Source organism: Adiantum capillus-veneris, chromosome 11 (assembly GCF_014529385.1).
Source record: "Adiantum capillus-veneris isolate H3 chromosome 11, ASM1452938v2, whole genome shotgun sequence".
Classification (NCBI taxonomy): domain Eukaryota; kingdom Viridiplantae; phylum Streptophyta; class Polypodiopsida; order Polypodiales; family Pteridaceae; genus Adiantum; species Adiantum capillus-veneris.
This window is the reverse complement of record NC_140941.1, coordinates 116,380,528-116,400,007: the sequence shown is the minus strand read 5'-3', so window position 1 is coordinate 116,400,007 and position 19,480 is coordinate 116,380,528. Positions and strand designations below refer to the sequence as shown.

At 41.5% G+C, this 19,480-nt stretch overlaps 1 protein-coding gene across 1 annotated transcript in view; it reads left to right on the top strand.

The window, feature by feature from the left end:
- The first annotated feature begins 1,562 nt into the window (after nucleotides 1–1,562).
- LOC147447885 (FKBP-like peptidyl-prolyl cis-trans isomerase family protein) overlaps nucleotides 1,563–19,480 on the top strand; it is a 46,186-nt gene continuing 28,268 nt past the window's right edge. The window contains exons 1-6 of the mRNA XM_086523789.1: nucleotides 1,563–1,719; nucleotides 1,797–2,062; nucleotides 12,996–13,079; nucleotides 13,751–13,800; nucleotides 14,215–14,263; nucleotides 14,350–14,424. Of these exons, the coding sequence (XP_086379915.1) occupies nucleotides 1,692–1,719; nucleotides 1,797–2,062; nucleotides 12,996–13,079; nucleotides 13,751–13,800; nucleotides 14,215–14,263; nucleotides 14,350–14,424 (552 nt within the window). The 5' untranslated portion in view covers nucleotides 1,563–1,691. The remainder of the gene's footprint in view (nucleotides 1,720–1,796; nucleotides 2,063–12,995; nucleotides 13,080–13,750; nucleotides 13,801–14,214; nucleotides 14,264–14,349; nucleotides 14,425–19,480) is intronic.

Here is a 19,480-nt window from a genome sequence, read left to right as displayed (position 1 = left end):
GGGGTTCTTTGACATCTATTATACCTAGCCAAGTCTAATAGAATATGTTGACTTGTCTATATTTCATCCTCGTAAACTGGTGTAGTCCCGATGTATAGGATAACTAGAATGATATTCATTATGATCATATTGTACAAAAGTGAGTCGAACACATAATTGTTTTTGTGCAAAGCACAACCCTAATTTCTAAACTTAGTTTCCTCAAATGTTCTTTTGTGTATAACTATTATCTCAATATAACAACACACGTTTGATAATTGTGTAACACCCATGTAGTTATGGCATGCACAAACAAAAATATTTGCAAACAAAATGTCATACATACCCAAGTATCATTTGACTTAATATAACAACACACATTTAGCATTTGTGTAACAACCATGCAGGTATGGCATGCCCAAAATTATATGCAAATACAATGTCGTACATACCTCAGTCTCATTTCACTTGAAGCATTCTAAACTTAAAGGTTTTGGACAAAAGAACTATGTTTTTTCGGACAATATTATGAGTGTCATGGGTTTTGACAAGCAGCTATGTCCAACTTTCTTATTGTTGTAACATGTCTTTGTGGCTCTATTATGACCAAAAAAGATGAAATGAAAAGAATACTTAAAAAAATGTTGAACCTCAACATGCATCAAGAGGGAGTCACTGCCTCTTAATGGCTTATCGTAAATAAAGTAGGTTAATACCTAACACTTTAGATTATAAAAGATTTGTACTGCTTATGATAGTAGTTAGCCAAGGTGGTTTTAGGTTTGGCATGGATAACAACTGATAGGCTTAGTGACACCTGTTAAACGTATGCAAAACTAATCGCTTGATTGTTTTATTTACATCAATACATGTGAGAATTCTATCCTTTCTTAAACGCGCTAATGGTAACTGCTATTCAACATTGAAGATGAAAATCAAGACATGTAATTTTAAGTTCTTGATATACATGAAAACTAGAAATGAACCTACAAGCTACAATTCTTACTTTGAAGTACAAAATTTTGAAATACAAAAGAACTCATTATCTTGAGGTCGAGAGTCATGTGTGTTTTGAACTTGTAAAAGTGTTTTTTTTTTTTGTGGAAAAGTATTATAATTATATTGAATCCCCCCTCCCCCTCTTCTTTTACATACAATATGTGACATGTAGACGAGCATGTGATAAACTCAAAAACGTTGCTTGATACTTAATTGAAGATGGTATTTCTCTTTGAACACATAATCACTACCACTACAAGTTTTCGATCTTTTCACAAGTTGAGAAAAAGGCCCTTTTTTCCACCCATTTTCATAGTTCATCGAAGTATTTTGGGGGACGTGTAAAAGTTTCATGATAATAAAATTAAGATTCCCATGAAAAAACGAATTTCAATAGAAAAATAGCTTTTCATCCTTAAATTTATCTCGCTTGCGCGTATAAAAAAATCATTTTCTCATAGGGCGGGTGTGGATCTCGATTTTCCTACTCGTTTTTGCAGCTGTTAGTGTACTTGCACACCAAGCTGCTCAGGCTTATGAAATGTTCCAAAACACTTTTTTTTTGGGAGGCTTGGAAGTTTTATATACGGGTGATCTATGATGATCACTCGTAGTGTATGTGTCATGAGTCCAAGGCCAACCAACTTGTCATTTCTCGTTATAACCTTGTAGTTTCCTTATCCATTGAGGGCAGCTGACGACGAACGAGGAAGATGGCAGCGACCATGATGCTCAACGCAGGTAAGCTCGGAAATGTGAGAGAGACAGAGAGAGAGAAAGAGAGAGAATGTGACTTAAGATTGTCGTGCGTCATCTAGGCTGCTTTCAGGTACATTGTACGCACAATGTAATGAAGGATGCAACTATACACCATTCAAGGGCCCGGGTGCTTGCCGAGTGTCCAAGGAGTAATGAGATTGCAAAAGCTCAGTGTGTCAGCCGACGTGATACTCTGCACTTACTTGGTGCTGGGGCCACCTTCTCTGCATTTTGGCCTGCATGCTCAGAAGCCCTTGCTGCAAGCCTTCCCCCAGAAACCCTTCCCAAGCTTTGTGATGATGCCTGCGAAAAGGAGCTTGAAAATGTATGCTGAACATCTATGATTTCCAGGTTTTTCCCCCTTGCATTTCAATCTACATATTGTTTGTCAACCTCAGTCTTTTCACATTAGCATGCTTCTTGATTATGAAACCGAATGCTTAGTTTTGTTCTCATGCTTCCATTCTCGTGGTCTATTTGCATAAAGTTTCTGCGAATATGATTGCCTGGGGTAGTCCTTTCTCAAATTTTCCTTTGGAATTTTGTATTCTCACATGTGCATGACATGTCTTCAAGAAGCTTAGGAAAATTTACAAGTTTGTGCAGGTATCTAGGTTTCCTAAGCTTATTATAATGTTAAAAGCTGCCAACTGGCAATCATGTGTGTGCTAGATTAAAGTTCCCACATCTCATTCCATGAAGATGGCTTATACTGCATTTTCTTTCTGGAAATAATTGGATTATCGCCCTTTTCATTTATTTGTTGAACCCTGACCCAATCATGGCACATTTTATGTAAATGACCTTGCTAACTTTTGATAAACATTTTGTCTAAGTAAACGGTTTTTTTTAATTTTGAGAGGACTTTGGATTGTATTTAATTAAATCTCTCTTATCTGTTTTGGAGACTTTCTACTCAAGCCATCGTGTATACCGAGACTTGGTTTTGGCAATACGATGGTAGAGGCAGGTTTCATGGAGTTTTTTTTATGATGTTTTAGAAAATCCTTATGTTTGGACTATGTTTTAACTGGTCTTTTGGTTTTTAATTCTTGCACCTTTGCTCAATGCTTTCCATACACAGGGTTTCCAAGTTGGGCTTTTCAAGTACGAGCCTTTGCAAACGTCTTGTAATGGAGATTTTACCCTATTTATAAAGTATAATCTTTCAATGGTTTTGGGTATGGATGTTTCATACATGTCCAATGATAGATTGTGGTAATTGGAGAGGATATGTGATTGGATTTACTTGGCCAATTATCTTGAATGGTCCAAGACTTTGATAATCCAACTCTTGGGAAGGGCGAGAGGAACGTAGGTCATGGTGGAGAAGCCACACTCAATCCTCAATCTTGTATGGCGGATGCTGCATTTGGTGTTTGTCTGCGTTACTTTTATACCTCTCTCGAGCCTGCTTGATATTCTTTGTGAATTCTTTATGAATGCTCCATAAATCTGAAGCAGCCGGATTCTTCACTTGGTGATTTGTGTGGACATCCATCCTTGGGTGCTGACCATAATCGGCAAAGAATGAAGTATGTCGAGTCGAAACATGAATAGTGTTGTTGTAGACAAACTCAGCTACGGCCAACAATTCTACCCAATTGTCTTGATGATAGTTGATGGTGCATCGGGGATTGTCCATCACTCTGTGGATGACTGGCTAAAGAGAGGTTAATCTTTACTCTTAGAAGCTTGAACAATCCTCTCCAAAATCTTGATATGAATTGTGGTCCTTGATATGAAGCGATGTGATCTGGAAGCCCATGATAGCGGTAGATAATCTCAACGAAAAGCTTCGTCGTTCCTTCTTGAGTGATTGAAGCAGGGCAATGATCTTGTTGTAGCTTGTGAAGCTTGGTTTCGACAAGTATTTCTCTAAAGCATGTTGACAGAAGAGTGCCAATGAGACTAACTTGAGAAGCACCATCTTGGTAACACTCTGATTGCATGCGTATAAATAGCATCACTTGTTGAAGAAGTCTCTAAACTTTGATCTTGTCCCGTCGAACTTTTCAGATAGGTTTGACCTTGGGCTCCTCCTTTTGTTGTGGTTGACTGGGTGAAACCACCCGTAGATTTCTGCACGTATTGGCTTCACATGGTTCTTGGACTGGGCGTTGAAGTTCTTGCACCACTAGTTTTAGCAAGTGTGTTTGCTCTGCTTTCCACTGTGCATGTAGCTCGTGAAGTTGTTGCTCCAACTTTTGCAAGTTGGACACAACACCTTCCAATAGAGACTCCATGTCTAGGCAAGATTAAGAAGTGGAGTCTTGCCAAACTGTTATGAGCGCATCTCAAGCTAGAGAAGAGCGTGAGAAGACGCTCACAATATACAAGAGCTTGGAACTTGATACGACAAAATCTCTCCCTCTGTACGAACATTTGAAATTGCAAGAAGCTTAGAGATATATTTGATTGAGACTTTACAATGCGAGCGATCACCTTCTCAAACAGTGATTTACCCTCAAGTTTGAAGCCTTTGCAAACTTCCATGCAGTCATTTTTTATGAAGGCAAAGTTCATTCATGAGTCAGTCATGATTTCAGTGAACAAAAGAACATTCACCTCCGAAATCCTACTAAGGGAATCTATCATGGCATTGGCAGTGCCTTTGTGGTAGCGTATCTCAAAATCAAACTTTTGCATGAGTTCGGCCCACCTTGCCTTGCGAACAAAAAGGTCAGGCTGATCATAGAGATATTTCTATGAATGGTGTTCAGTCCATACCATGAAGCGGGCACCATAGAGATAATGACACCAATTTTCAAAGCATGGATGACTACGAACAATTCCTCTTTGTGTGGAATAAGGGGATTGTGTGTCCATGAGCTTGCGGCTTTCAAATGTTGTAGGTCGGCCGTCTTGATAGAGAATGGCATTCATGGCATAATCGCTGGCATCCGTTTCTTTGGATCCACTATTTGCAACATCGGTGTAGATGTTACTCGGTGCTTCAATGTTTTGGAAACATTGATTGAGCTCATCAGTCCACGTGATAGATGGACTTACACTACGCTTCTTGCTTACAATCCCATTTAACAAACACGTCAAGGGTTCAATAATCTTGGTGTAGTCGTTGATAATTTTTTTGAAAAATCCGATGAAATCTTGAAAAATTTTCACTTGCCGTATGTTTAATACAACGGGCCACTGTAGGACCTACCGTACCTTTTCGGGATCAGTTCGGATACCATCTACCCGAATGACATTGCCAACATAAAGCAGCTTTGTGCAAAAAAAGCCGCCCTTGTATTGCTTTTTGCATCCAATTCCTCCTGTTGCAGAATACATAAGACAAGACGAAGGTGTTGCAAATGCTCCTCAAGTGTCTGACTATAAACATGTACATCGTTGAGGAACACGACAACCCACTTTCCCAAATACAGACAAAAGTAAGACCAACAACTAGTAATGTCCATATTGTTTATAAAATGCAGTTTTTGGGACATCACGCCAGCATACCTGTATCTAATAGTAGCTAGACCAAAGATCGATCTTGGTGAAGTATTGTGCACCCTAGAGTCGATCCATGAGGTCATCCATTTCAGGTAATGGATACTTATTCTTGGCGGTGACTTTATTGAGACCCTTGTATGTTACGAGCTGCACCTTCGTGTGCATTAGTGACTCCCCCGGAGCAGATTAGGGAGTGAGGGCTATTTTGTGGTTGTGCCCAGCCATACTTGAGATAGACGTACCTTCTCAGCGGTGACAGACACGTGTTGTGTCCACCTGGTAGGCCGACATGAGGCATTGAGATGTGTTCCATGGACTTCTCGAGGTTAAAGTCTATATTTATCTCCAGTTTTCCCTTATATACGCGGTTGGGACTAGATTTGGTCCCCTACGCCAATTTATTATGAGTTGAGATGATGTGGAATATTTACTGATTTATTGGGTACAGTTTGCTGAAAAGTAGGTAGGAAAATTTAGGGGACTCCATATATGTGGTCCCTTATCCCTGTGTGCTTTCACATCGAGTCATTGCATAGTATGCTAGTATTTGCGGTTTATACTGCTCTCTAGCATTCTTCTCATGCACTTGCGATCTCTCGTCTTGGCGTTTCTAGGCTGATGACAAATGGTGTACGGTTGAGGATCATAAATCGAATCCCAACATTGATGCACTCCCATACCTTTGTTCCTGCTGGATTTCTTGGCTTTTGAAAGTTGCAACTAACAAAGCCTCTAAGACCATCGTCATGGTCACCTGTTGTGGAGCGGAAGAATAGGATTGTGGTGGAGATGGCGAGGATGATGCTTTAAAGACTTGCTGAAGTCTTTGTGGATGGAGGTAGTAGCGACAACAATTTACTCTATCAACCAGTCTCCTACGGCTTTAGTTCCAAGGAAGACTTCGTTTGAGGCTTACTTTGGTAGAAAGCCCAGTGTCTCTTATTTTTGTATATTTTGGAGCAATGCGTACGTCCATGTACTGAAGAAGCGGAGGGGGAAGCTTACAAGTCCAACTCAATGTTTTTTTATCCACTATAATAGTCTTTTCTAGGGATATCAACTTCATGATCTAGTGAAGGAAGACATTGTATTGAGCCAGAGTGTGATCTTTGATGAGCGTAATAGCGTATTCCTTTAGAAGGGGCTTCCGCTCCTAAGTTTTCCACAACCCTTGATTTGCCTATCCTTGGAGATCTTGATGATGATGTCCTTGAGGTTGATGAACCCTCTTCTGCAGTTCTTGTCCCTTTGGCTCCGAAGGAGAATGCACCGATTCTTGATGCGTAGTTGATACGGTTCTCAATGCTCACCATGATGCTGATGTTGAAGAGGATGCACCAAGAGAGCTCTCTTCGGAGCGCAAATCGATAAGCTACTTAAGTGATTATTGGAGACTTTGTGAGATGCGGGTAGTTTAGAATGTTGAGACAGATGGGACTCTAGGTAAAACATGCTTTGATGTCCTCAATGATGAAAGACAGAGAATCTCAAGGAGGCCCTTTCACAACCGAAGTGGAAGATGGACTTGCAGAAGAGCTTCCGTCGAGCGAAGTGGAAGGTCATTGGTGTCAAGTGTGTCTACAAAACTAAGTACAAATCAGATGGATTTATGGATAAGCACAAGGCAGGGCTCGTTGCCTAGGGCTTTTTTCAAAGACCGGGTGTGGACTATGTCGAGACCTTTGCATTGACCGCGAGGATAGTGACTATTGAGACAATGTTTTCCCTAGCAGCCTTTTTTGGTTGGCCCGTGTTTCAGATGGATGTGGTGTGAGCTTTTCTCAATGTCGAGTTCGAGGAGGAAGTGTATGTGGAGCAATCTCCAAGGTTCTTAGTGTCACAAGGCGGGCACCACGTGCCAATAGAAAAGAACAGACTGAACAGACTTTTAGCACTTCAATAACAACTGAACTGAGAGAGAGAGAGAGAGAGAGAGAGAGAGAGAGAGAGAGAGAGAGAGAGAGAGAGAGAGAGAGAGAGAGAGAGAGAGAGATGACACGCAACACGGAGTGGCGGAATTCCACCCCAGAGAGTATTGGCCCCAAACCCTGGCGCCCCTTTCGGTATTTCTTTATATTGCATCAACTCAGTACAAGCCGGTACTCCAGACTCTGCACCTTCTCCAGGAAGCAAGCCAAAGAATGAGCCCTAATCTCATATTTAAAGGCCCTTGGCCTAAAAAGCAATTACAGCGAAAAGCTTTCAAACTCAAAAGCATTTGGTCCAGAAAGCAATGCTCAAAAGCTGCCAGTGTAAAATCCGGAATTCTATATAGCTGCCACATCAGCAGTCAGCGCAAAACACGAAAATCCGTACAGCCTGCCATGTCATCAGCTAGCGTGATTTTCGGAAATCTACCAGGTCATCAGCAGCTACGCATTTTTCGGAAATCTGTTGCTGCTTCTGCTTCTTCTAGGGTTTAGGCCCCTTGGCCGGTAGCTCCGTTCTTCAGTAGGTCGACACGTCAGCAGTTTGTTACAGATCTAGAATTTAGCGACATAGTTTACAAATTGTGGAAGGTGCTCTATGGCCTAAAGCAAGCGTCTCGAGTGTGGTATCAAAAGATAGACTCTTTCTTCCTATGACATTCATTTCATCGTTCTTTTGCAGACCCAACTTTGTATCTTTTCAGTGAGGTAGGATTGGTGACTCTAGTTAATGTGGATGATCATGGGATTACAGGTAGCCATGAGCAACACATATGCATTACTATGGAGACCTTGGCAAAGAAGTTTGAGATGATAGATCTTGTCTTGCTTCACTACTTTCTTGGGTTGGAGGAATGGCAGACAGAGGGGGGCATCTTTCTCTCTCAATAGCAATATGTCCAAGAGTTGTTGAAAGCATTTGGTATGATTGAGTGCAAACCTATCTCTTCTCCTATAGATCCCAACCAAAAGTCTCTCAACAAGAGACTTGCCTTTGAAAGTATGCATTGTGTTAGAGTGGAGGTCCAAAGAACCCCCACAGGAAGATTCGATAGATCATGGAGAACCGATCTTGGCTCTCGAGTCGAGGTCCAAAGAACCCCCACATGAAGTATTCTGTGTTCGAATGATTACTCAGCACGCATTGTTCGACTGTTTCATTCGTGATGCTTTCCTGTATTTTAGTCACTGTCCTTATGTGATCCCTTTTCATAGGCATGACATATTGCATGATGAACACAATTCACTCATGATTGAGCACGGATGTATGCGGATTACTCATGAAAAGATGAAATGTTAGTACTCAAGGAATTCACATTCCATGTCTCTTCCTTGGCATGACACAATATTTGAAAGAGCACAAGAAGGATTGAGCATCAAGCATCAGCATTCCCATTGTGATTTGCCACGATTGATAGATTTAGATTAGAAAGACAAGTTTCGATTCCATTGTTTGCGTGTGTTTGATGAACGGTTTGGCACTCCGTCTCTTTGTTCATCTACATTGCATGCACAGTCTTTTAGGAAGACTAGAATTTTTCCAGTCACTTTGCATGGAATGCGTATGTTCATGAAATGGTTTCAGGAATTTTCATCCTCGGAGATTCTTGAAGAAGGTAGACGCATGACTATAGACGAAGTTGAAGCTTTGAAGGAGCCACAGATGACTTTGTCTCTTTCAGTGCGGCCCACAGAAGCAAGCGTTGCGACCTTTACGAAGTTCAAGTATCACATGACCCACACATCAGAGTGGGCCGGCGAAGAGTTCTTTCCAAGATTCCAGACACTGTTGGCGATCTCCCTCGACGCCATACAGTTCGGTACCAGTACCTCACTTTGAAAAGGAGGGGATGTCACGCGCACATCTAACCCTATGTGTACGTGGACAAGCTACTTCATGACATGGGTTCAGTTCAGTTAGATTAGGAAGTGTTCTAGCACTTTTGTGAGTCTGTTCGCAGACCGTGCATATCCAAGCACTTAGAGTAGATGCATATCCTCTTGTTGCACACAACATGACCATCAGATTTCCATCAGAACCCATCAAGAGCATTTTTACAGTGCATAGACCTATTTTTCCTATCTTAGCCATTTTTCACTTATTATTTTTAAGTGACTTTTGTTGGGAACTGGGTAGGGCAATTTAGCCATGCAAGTATATAAGAAACCCTAGCGCTAGCACTTTTGGGCTGAAGAGGCAGCACGGACCTCTGTCCAACAGTGCACCTTCTCAAGCAAGACCCCCGGCAGTCAACCTAGCGTTTTTAGCCATCACCAAGAACTAGCGTTTTCATGCCATTGCAGATCAGCCCAGCGTTTTGCAACTTGCAGATCAACCTGCCGACCGCAGAGCACAGCAGTTCACGTAGCGTTTTTGCATCAGGACAGCAAGAGGCCTAGCGTTTTTGCATCAGCAGGACAACCTTAGCGTTTTGCAGTTTCTCGGCGACAGGACCAACAGATAGACCAGCGTTTTCAGTTTTCAGCATAGACACACCGTAGAATAGCCCCCAAACCTCGCAGATCTCACCTTCCCGCAGCAGATCCTCGCCACACAGTTAGATCCACCGAAGTTTGCAGATTCAGCCCAAAAAACGCAGATTTCAGCATCTGCGTTTTCGTCTTGTCGTCGTCTTTGCCGTCGTCACCGACATAAAGTCAGATTTCAGCAGATAAAGATTTGCAGATTTTAGCCATTAGCGTTTTCAGATTTCAGCCCATCTCGTCATCGACGTCCTCATCGTCGTCGACATCGTCGGCAAGTCCATTGCATCGTGGAGATTTGTGCAATCAATAGTAGACCGCTCTCGCCATAGAGAGTGGGGCCTTCGGAGGAGGGTTTGACAACATTTTGGTGTCGTATTCTTCTCTCTCTATCTCTCAGTCTCAGCACCTTCATTCACAGTGTTTATCCACTTTGTTTGTGATCATTTGCACTCTCTCACTAAAGGAACGGAAGGCTTCCGTAAGTAAAAGAAACCTTGAGCACAGTTCAGAGCACTCATCTTGAGCAAAGTTCTTCGAAGCACTCATCTTGAGCAAAGTTCGACATTCGCTTGCGTTGCACCTTACATGCAAGCTTGCAAGTAAGCAAGTATTGCATTGCGTCGCTTCTCTTATGCCGAGGACATCCATCATTGGAAAGTTGCCATGAAAGTGAATAAAATGAAGGAATTATCCATTGGTAGATGGGAGATCATGCACACACTATTGCATGCAGTGGGATATATCTTGCATCTAGTGTGGAAAGGAGGAGGTCAAGATACTGATCGAGAGGTATATGAGGGATGGATATTCTTAGAGAGATACTTTTAAGGGAGACTTACTTTCAAGGTGTCCTCACTGATGAGTTGGACAAGTATAAGCTTGAGAGTGGCACTTTTGCTAGGCCAATTGCAAAAGAGAAATTAAAGATTGCAAGAGGGTGTGAAGTGGTGGGAGACTTTTAGGGCAAGCACACCCAAGTTGCGGGCTCTTGCGGTTAGAGTGCTATCCCAAAGTGTTGCGCCTCTCCATGGGAAAGGGATTGGAGCACATTTTCTCTAATGCATACAAAACGAAGAAATAGGCTTCTCCCTTCTCACATAGAGAAGCGAATGGAGGTCACATTGGAGTTGCTTAACAATGAAAAGGATGAAGAGCGCTTGCTTGCCGTGTAGTAATTGCAAGAGGCCATTGCAGAGACAGATGATGCTTTGGAGCTTGTGGTGATCCATGCACCTTCTCCAGGTGGTCAGCCATCCTCTAGCCATGTTGGGATGCCATGCTCGGTTGCTATTGAGGCTTTTGAGTTTGATGATGATGATGAGGAGGAGGAGTGTGTAGATGAGGGTGGGGACTTAGAGGACGAGAGCTACGAGGATAACTAGAGCTTTAAATACATTCAATCTTTTTGCAACGAGCATTGTAGCTTATGCTTCACGTACTTATATTTTTTCTCATGGGTCATGACACAGCCAGCTTTGAAGTCATGGACTTTCTCATCTATGACATCTATGCTTTGTGACTTTGTCCATGACTTTAGTCTCTATCTCCAGAGTTCATTGTGATAGTGTAGACTCTATATAGTACGATGTCTTGCGCCTTTATTCTTGAGTCTTGACCATGTGCCCTTTTAAAGGTTTGCTCTCTTTCATGCTATTAAGTATCAGTGTCTAGTCACTAGTGTTTCTCTGGATCAATTTTCATATGATATGATGTTTTTGATGTGTTTTTTTAGCATTCCGTATGGTATGTGTGTGTGTGTGGGGGGGGGGGGGGGGGGGGGGTTCTGAACTGTACTTTTTTCGTACTTCTCTATCTATATGTTTTTACTGCATGGTTGTTGTATGAAAAAAACTATGGAAAACCCTACCAAAGGTAAGTATTTCTCCCTTGGTTACTTTGATCCTCTTACCAATATAGTTTTTGACAAGATTAGTCCAATTTGTGATTTCACATTGGCCATCCTTATGTTGAAGAGATGTGTGCACCCCTTCCAAAGAGATTTGTCATACGTGGATTTCTATCAGAGACTATTGAACTTGGCATACCATGGTACTTCAAAATTTGAGAAATGAACAAAGTAGCCATGTGATGCGATTTACTAGTCTTTTTAACAAGACTAAAATGAGCTTGTTTACTAAATTGATCAACTTTTTTCCAAATACCTGTATTTCGATGTATTGACTTTGGCAAGCCAAAGGTAAAGTCCATAGAAATACTCTCTCATGGAGCTTCTGGAATTGGCAAAGGTTGCAACAATCCAAGGGCCTTGTATCTATCATACTTGAACTTTTGACATCCTCTACATAGTCTTGAATGCCATGTTGCATAGTGGGCCACAAAAATATATTTCTATTGCTTGGGTCGTGGCTTGAATTCCATGGTGCTCTCTATGAGAAGGAGCATGTGATTCGTACATAACCTTCACATGCAGACTCTTTGTTATGCATAGTCGTGAACCATGCAATAATAATTTTTCCTTTAGTGAGAAAGGTTCATGGGTCTTTTTCTCCGCCAACTATAATAGTCACGTAGTCTCCAACTTTTGCATACTTTCCAATCATGCTTGTAAGGTCATGACTCTATGTAATAGAGACAACATTAACACTAAGCCGAGAGTGCATCTACGACCGCATTTTACTTTCTTGGAATGTACTATGTGAAAATGAAATTGAGAAAGAAAATTAGCCCACCTCATTTGGTTGTTGGAAAGCTTGGTTTGTGTAAGAAGGTACTCGATACTTTGATGGTTTGTTTGTATGAAGAAAGGTGTCCCTGGCCAATAGTGCTTCCATGAATTTAATGCATGAATAACTGCAAGCAATTATTTTTCATAGATCCCAAGTGCTTTCATAAGCAATGGGGCGTCCTTGGGAAATGCATCGCAATGGGCCTCAAAAGGCTTAGTAAAATGTGGTAAAACCAAAAGCGGTTTTTTCATAAGCTTTTGCTTGAGCTGATTAAAGGCACGATTCTCTTTAATCGTCCAATGATATTTAGCCTTTTCTTGGTTAAATCATGGAGTGGTCAGGCAATAATATTGTAGGAACACATGCCGCTCGTTTATCACTCTCCTCCGCTATGCCTTCTTCAGAGATGAGGCTGAAAGGTCAAAACCACCATAAGTATCTTCTCTTAAAGTTCTGAATGCTGTAGCTTTTGAGCTCATAATGGCTGTGCTGGGTTTTGTAAACCGAAAACCAAATTATCTCATTGAGTTCTCTCTACACTTTGTAAAAAAGAACGATGTGATCAGTGGCTTCTTTTCCTCGAGCAGTCCTATTTCATAATTTTAATTCATTAGTGCAATTTTCAAATCCTGTGAAAAGTTCTGGGAATACTTTATTGTATTGCTAATATTTTCAAGCTCTTCGTTTCCAAACACAGATTCCAATGGTTTCAACGGCTTCTGGTCTACAATACAAGGACATAAAAATTGGGTCTGGACCGAGCCCTCCGATTGGTTATCAGGTTTTTATGATGCAATGTCTTATTTTTCCCTCTTTATAGAAAAAATTGGAAGCAAGAACTGTGCCTTTACTTGCACATAGAGCAGACACGAGGATAAGTGAGAGGTGCATACACAGAAAATTTGAACAGCACATCATAATCAAGTTGATGCAGTGTGACTATGCGCTAGTACAAGGAATATATGATCTTTAAATTCTTGTGAAAATTTGGATATGAAATATACTGACATGCGAGAGAGAGAGAGAGAGAGAGAGAGAGAGAGAGAGAGAGAGAGAGAGAGAGAGAGAGAGAGAGAGAGAATGAAAGAGAGAGAGAAAATGAAATGAAATGAAATGTTATATTAACGTCTTCAAAAGGCCAAAATGAGAGAGAGAGAGAGAGAGAGAGAGAGAGAGAGAGAGAGAGAGAGAGAGAGAGAGAGACGTATATCTACGTACATACAAACATTACTACATATGCATACATCCATGTATGCGTAATACTGCTCATTTTGTTCTGGTGTCTGTTTTATCACTTACATCCATATACATAGATATTTATCCAATATTTTGGTGCATTTGTGCCAGCTATTGTCTTAAATATAGGTATTAGAGTGCATTTGTCTATGCAGGTGTATTTGTTTACATGCATGCGCATGCACATGCATTAACACTAAAAAGTTTTACTTGCAGGTAGCTGCTAACTATGTGGCAATGGATCCTTCTGGCAGGGTTTTTGACAGGTACAATTCTAGTATGCTTTCAAAGTCAGTTACGTTATTTTGCTTCACTTGTGTAGTTTTGAATGACATTACAGTGGGGTTTTGGTAAAATGATAAATTCTGTACAGTACAAAATGCTGTTAACTTTTGGATGACTACAAAAAAAGCAGTTATTGTGAACAACCGGGACAAACAATTGCAAGGGAGAAAAAATATTGAGAATGTTATGGGGTCAACACATTTGTTTCTCTTTTTGGGCTTTTGATTTAATGTAGTACAGTCAAATGTTTATGGAATGATCCAGCACATTGATAGTTCATGTGAAAATTGTTGGCTCATACTAAATCAACATCTCTTTCTTTGAATCAACGTCCTTGTTGATAAGGTGACAGGTTTAAGTATTTGAACTAAGATGCATGGTTACTGGCTCTGCAGCTCCTTGGAAAAGGGAGTACCATACATTTTTCGAGTTGGTGCTGGGCAGGTTCGTCTTTGTGTCTCTGCGTCATTGCATTGTAAGTTTGGTGCACATCTAAGAGAAATTTGAATGCCCTCGGGGCCTTTTTCCAGGTCATCAAGGGCTTAGATGAGGGTATCTTAACTATGAAAGTAGGCGGTAAACGGCGCTTATACATTCCTGGCCCGGTAACACCAATTTCCATTTTGCTCTTACTTTTCCTCTAATAACTTCAACAATTGAAATGTGCTGCATTGTGGAATTTAAAACTCCAAGTAGTCTGGATGCTGTTTGACCTTCTATAAGGCCTTGCAACCCACCGGGCAAAGGTCCCATGGACTGTATTGGTTACATGAAATCTGAAAAGCTTCTGACAACTGGTAACATGCCTAACAGTGTCAGTTTCACTAAACACCATGGCAAGAATATCTGTTCTCTCTCTCTCCCATTCACTTCTCCCCCTAACCCCTGCTCATATCCTACAGAAGCCCAGCTAGCTTCTTAGCTCACATCTAGCAGCTTAGGATTCTATAGTTTTTATTTTTGTTACTCAGACTTTGTATCAGATCCACCACATTGTAACTTTCTGGTCTCATAGGTCACTTTGGCCTTTTGAAGACGTTAATATAACATTTCATTTCATCTCTCCCCCCCCCCCCCCCCCCCCCCCCCCCCGCCCCCCCCTCTGGTGGCCCTGTTTAGTGTCGTGGCTGCGTGAATGCAGCTGTCTGTAGTTTTTTTTGGAGCAGCCCCCAAATTCACTGCATTATGTTTTATTCTGTGGTCAGTTTTTGAGGCTGCCTAGAGATGCTCTGAACTTGGTTAGTCAAAATTTGCCTCTCAGGTCTGGCCTTGAACACTCTGAAGCAGCGGAGCTGCCATACAAACCACTAGCCAACGCTCTTGATCAGCTCCCATCTGCAATCTCTCTCTTGTGTCCATACCACTGTTGAGAAATCAAGCATAGGGCATTGGTGAGGTCGACCCGTCAAAAGCCGAATTGCGAAGATCTCTTGCCCTGTCTCATATCCAAGGGCTGGCCCTGAACATGCTGACCATGCAATTGTCCCCCAAGTGCAAGTCATTTCCTGCAAAAATGGATGCCATCACTTGAAGAATCTAGAGCCAAATCTGTTGGGGCTGAGGGCAATTTTAAAGGCAATGAGGCTGAGTCTTTAGAGGATGTCCACTGTTGGGGTTAGGGTTGGAGGTATGTACACACACCTTGGAGACGGAGAAGAAGCTCAAGGCACACAACAGAGAATATATTACTTGGTGTGCAATTACAAGATAAGATAGAGTGATGGGTGTATATACAAAGCACGGGAAAAAAACCTCCTAAAGAGGGAAAAAATTGCCTCTACGGTCCTAAGTGTGTTCACACACATCACTACCATATACATTGTAACAAATCCCCCTTGGGAGTGATGCGATGAACGAGACTTGGAACATAGTGTATAGGGAAGTGCTATGCCCTATGGACATGATCAATCCACAAAGGGAAGTATGCCCAAAGCTTTGCCAAAAGCTTCGAAATTTTCAACGAGGAAATGCCTTTGTGAATTGATTTGCAAGGTTGTCTTGTGTCGACACATAAGCCAAGCTGATCTCTCCAGCGGAGAGTCTCTCTCTAACATAGTGATAATGCACCTCGATGTGCTTTGTGCAAGCATGAAAGACGGGGTTCCTCGCAACTGCCAATGCGCTTTGACTGTCAGTGTTGTAGATGAGAGTGCCAAGACTAGTGCCCAACTCTCAAATCAGCCATAAGGCGTCGGAGCCACACACACTCAACCGTAGATTTGAAAGTTGTCTTGTACTTAGCTTCACAACTAGAGGTGGCCATAGTAGGTTGCTTCTTGCTCAACCAAGATATGCATTAACTGTTGAGCACAAAAACCAATTGTGGATACTCGTGTGTCATAGCAACCAACCCACCAATTTGAATCAGAAAAAGCATGTAAATCTGGTAACAATGATCCCCTCTTGGGATAAAACAATCCAAGATGTATAGTGCCACTCAAGTAGCGAAAGATTCTCTTAATTGCCTGCCAATGCCTAGACCTTGGGCTATGCATAAATCTGCTCTCTTGTGAGACTTCGAAGTGAATATCTGGCCTCGTAATGCATACATAAATGAGGCACCTAACAACTGTCTGGTAGAGGGTAATATTTGCAGGACCTCTAACATCATGTAGACTTAACTTCAAACTTGTCTCCACACCCCACTCTTGGGCATTGACGACATTAGTGGGGATGTCATAGTATTTACTCAATACTATGCATGACAAAGCTGATGGTTATTTTGTCTCGTGGGTGACTACCATGAGTCTATACCTTGCACTTTCCTTAAGAGTGAATGTGGGCTTATCTTGGATTCATCTAGGTATATAGACTTCAAGCCTGTGTCCATAGGAGTGGCAATTGGCTTGCAATTTTTCAAGTTCAAATCTTCTTAGCAAAGTTTGCACATACTTTGTCTAAAATAATGCAATACCTTCATCACATCGCTTAGATTGAATGCTCAAATAATAATGCAAAAGCCTCAAATTTGATGTCTCAAATGTGGCATTCAAATGAGTCTTTACTTCAGGAATGTGCGTCTTATTCGGATGAGTGAGTAGTAAATCATTCACAAACACAAAAACGATAAGATATACATTGTCAGCACGTTTTACATACAAAGTGCATTTAACTAAACTATTTCAAAAGCCGCTTGTAGTCAAATGATTATTCGTTCTCTCATACCAAGGACGAGAAGATTGCTTAAAACCATACAATGCTTTATTACATTTGCACACTTTCTTTTCTTGTCCTTTCTTGACAAGACCACGAGGCTGCAATACATACACTTCCTCATACAAGTCACCATTCAAAGAAAGCGGGTTTAATGTTCGACTAATACACATCCCATCCAAAATAAGCTGCTAATGCACAAATGAAACGAACAGTAGTCATACGACAAGTGGGAGCAAAGGTTTCTTAATAATAATCAATGCCCTTTTGTTGAGCATAATCGTTTGCAACAAGCCTTGCCCTGTAGCATTCGATACTGCTCTGTTTCAGCTTATAAATCCACTTTGTACCAATGGCCTTCTTGCCAGGAGGCAAGTCATATAAAGACCAAGTATTGTCTTTACAAGTGCATCATATTCATCTTGCATAGTAGCCACCGAATTTTTTGAATTTTGTGATTCATCAAATGTAAGTGATTCCTCCTTGTCACATATACTTGACACAGCCAAAGCATTGAACTGCATTTTCTACAAAAACAATCTCTCAAGAAGTCAAGATACGTTTCGATTGCGATGTGTAGACAACACACATGACAGCCTCTAGCGAGAAAGCATGCGGCAAAGCTTGGCTTTTGACCATACATTGTGCCATCTCTATAAGCGGCCTGTATTTTCTCGCGTCAATACCATTTTATTGAAGTATATAAGGCTCTATAGGTTGATGTTTTATCGAATGACCCGCTAGAAATGCATCAAATTTTTTTTACATGTACTCCCCCTCAATGAGAACGAAGGGTGCCCACAATACAACCAGATACTTTTTTAGTTGACAATTAAATTTGTTTGAAGCACATAAACACTTTGGACTTAGCCTTAAGCGTAAGTTGCAGCTTGTTCATAGTGATGCTTGTGGCTTGATGCACACTCCTCCTTTTAGTAATAATTTTTGTTGCGTGACTTTCAATGATGGTTACTCACGACATACTAATTATTACTTAAAGAAGTGTGCATCGGGCTGCACACATCACTGTAAACAAGCTGCAACTTGCAAGTAGTCCGCATTGAACCATCTTTCAGAAACCTAGAACTCTGCATTGTTTTTGAAAATACAGCCTCCACAAACATTCTTAGTGGTGCTTCCAAAGGGGACAATGAGGCAACCATATTAGATTTTTTCAAACCGATCAAAATGGCAAATTTTAGATGCCCAAAACGTGCATGCCATAGTTTAGCAATTGAAACAGCTTTAGAATTTGTAACTACAATTGCAGAATTTTCACACGCTTTTCTTAAGAATTGAGGTTGTATAGCCCATGAGACAAGGTACCTGATGCCACAATAGTGTCACTTGAACTAAGATTGTGAACAAAGTGTCTATCATCCATAAAATTTACAACAAGTCCAAGTCTTGCTAATGTAGAAATAGACAACAGATTCTTCTTGATCCTAGGCACAAAAAGTACATTAGAAAATGTGAAGGGACTGCCATTAAGGGCAATGAGTACAATCTTTCGAACTCTTTGAACTAGATAAGAGGCATTTTGGCTCTCAAAAGCTCACCAAAGCTGACGCTCGCCAAAGCTCACCAAAATTGGAGAAAATGAGTGGGGGATGTCAGTGACTATGCCCGGGAAGACGCGACGTGCTTTGATACTATTTGTTGGAGTTACAGTTGCAAGAATGCACACATAGCTTGGAGATAGAGAAGAAGCTCAAGGCACACAACAAGGAATATTTAACTTGGTGTACAAATATAAGATAAGATAGCCCTAGAGTGATCCATCATGTGCAGGCCCGACCCCTATTGCAATCCCTTTGTGTGCAACCAACCGTTGAAAAACAGTAATTTACTGAGTGTCTAACCCGAAGACAAGCTATCATCCAAAAGAATAGTCTGAGGGATCCGAAGTGCCTAGCTCACCTACCGCTCACCCTCCTCAATGACAAGAATGGATGGCAGTGGTCAGAGGAGGATGAGCTTGCTAAAATAGCCATGGAAACACCTCTAAAGCCCAAGAAGTTGCCAAGATAGAATTGATCTGGCTGTGAGATGTTGACCCCTCCCAAGATTTCTGAGCGAGAGACCTCTGCTGTCGCACAAAAGCCTCTGCTGTCAAGAGCGAGAGACCTCTGCTGTCGCACAAAAGCCTCTTTCTGCCATACATAAGACAACCTCAAAGTCATACATAAGCTCTCCTACGTGCGAGCTCACTACATGCGACTGTAGTGTGGCTTCTCCCCACTCTATCAGATAGGACCTTTCAACACACCAATGCTCCATAGCAAGCAGGGCCCCGACTATAGAAGCCCCCTACCCGAGCGCTCACATGGTAGGGTGCATAGACATCCAACAAGCCAATCAACGCCCCCCTCTGTCCACAATAACATACCTCGAGGAATTCACGATAGAGATACACACACCTCTCTGAGCGCCCTCTAGTGTCAAAACCAGCATACCAAAATGTCTCGTACTGATTGCCAAGCTATTGACCACAACCCCAAATACAGC